The following is a 1,605-nucleotide window of genomic DNA, read 5'->3' as shown; positions in this document are numbered from 1 at the left end:
GTCATGAAGCTTACCTTGTGAAGGCTCTCAAATTTATTCCTCTGCAAAATAAGTAATTTCAGATCTGTCAGAGTGCCACAATTCTGGAACAATTCATCTGTCAGGGCATTGTGAGAAAAATTTATATACTGAAATGAGCTTGTTCTATTGGGGCAAAGCATGTGTGGCATATATGCATCATATATTGTCAAACTGGTGATATTCATCTCTGAAAACTGTCTGTATAGAATCTCTTGGTTGAAGTAATAAAGCTTATTACGAACATGCTCCAAAGTTAACACTTTCATGGAGCCACTCGAAAAGATTAATTGGTCCATAGAGCTTAACAAGTATAGAAATTCATATTTGTTCAGATCCCGCAGTGGTCCCCGAAAAGTCAAATTTGTCACAGTCAGATGCTCCACAGGTGAATACCAAATAAGCATGAAAATTTGCAAAATGATAGTCCATTGTAGGTCCACAGTGTCAAGCACCAGAGCTGTTGCCTTGATTTTCTCCAGAAGAGTTAAAGAAGGAGAGGGGAAATCTTTGTAGCTCAAGGTATATCTTATGTTAACTATTTTTACATTTTCCGAAGTGCTCATTCCATCATACAAGAGTAAAAAACTGAAGTTTTGGTTTGCTGCAAAAACGATGTGGAGGCTTCTAGTATTCAAAGCTGTCAGACTCTGAGGCTCATACAGAGAAAAGTCTTCTAAGGTTAGGAACACAGTGTTCAGCTGCAAATGTGTGATATAGCTGAAGTCTGACCGTTGTATCATCGTGGCACTTAATCCTAGGTAGTCCAAACGAAACATGTTCCCAAATTCCTGGCAGATGGGCAGGGCAGTAAATTTATTAAACGAAAGATCTAAATGTCTAAGATATACAAGAGTTTGACAGTAAACTTTCAAAATGTTATTATGAGATATATCTAAGTATTCTAAATCTTCATTAAAAATGAAGACAGTAAAGTCAAGCTCTGTAATTAGATTATAAGAAAGATTCAATACTTGAAGGCCAGAAAGATAGATAAATTCTGAGATACTAAGTTCGGAGATCTTATTATGTGATAAATCTAATACATGAGTATGGACTGGGATGTTTTTTGGAACATTAGTTAGCAAACTGCTTGAATAATTTGCAATAAATTCATTTTCCATACTTGTCTGGATATTATTCCATAGCACAAATGTAAAGACACAAGCGAAGATATAGATATTTGTAAGGGGTCTCATTATGCTTCCCAGGTTTATGGTTTTTTTTTTTACAGAAAAACAGAAGTATATCTTCATTCTCTGTTCAATATGTCTCAGTGATGAGTCCAGCCCTATGAAAAGAAAACACATTGAATTTGCTGAAGTTGTTGAACTGTTGAATTTGCTTTTTATTGCTATAAAATAAAACTCAATACCAAATTTTTTTTTAGTTAAATAAAAGATTTAATTGTATATACTTTTGTTCCATGCTCTTATGAAACCTCCTCACTCATATTCTTTAATTCCAATTATTGATTTTCTCAGTTAAGTAGAAATTAATTCCTTTATAATGGGCAGAATACAATCCATGGTATGTTAAAAAAATACAGATAAGAAATACAAATTCTCAACAATCTTGAAAAACATA

At 33.6% G+C, this 1,605-nt stretch overlaps 1 protein-coding gene across 1 annotated transcript; it reads right to left on the bottom strand.

Annotated features, from left to right (window-relative positions):
- Positions 1–5: 5 nt before the first annotated feature.
- On the bottom strand, positions 6–1,217 carry LOC103782228 (toll-like receptor 6; the record flags this gene model as incomplete). Its single annotated transcript, XM_008949981.1, has 1 exon — positions 6–1,217. A coding segment is annotated over exon 1 (1,212 nt), but the record flags the coding sequence as incomplete, so codon positions are not given.
- Between the last annotated feature and the right edge of the window lie 388 nt (positions 1,218–1,605).

This window comes from Merops nubicus, unplaced genomic scaffold (genome assembly GCF_000691845.1).
Source record: "Merops nubicus isolate BGI_N331 unplaced genomic scaffold, ASM69184v1 Scaffold21871, whole genome shotgun sequence".
Classification (NCBI taxonomy): domain Eukaryota; kingdom Metazoa; phylum Chordata; class Aves; order Coraciiformes; family Meropidae; genus Merops; species Merops nubicus.
Note: the sequence above shows the minus strand (reverse complement) of the source record. Positions and strands in the feature narration are given on the sequence as shown.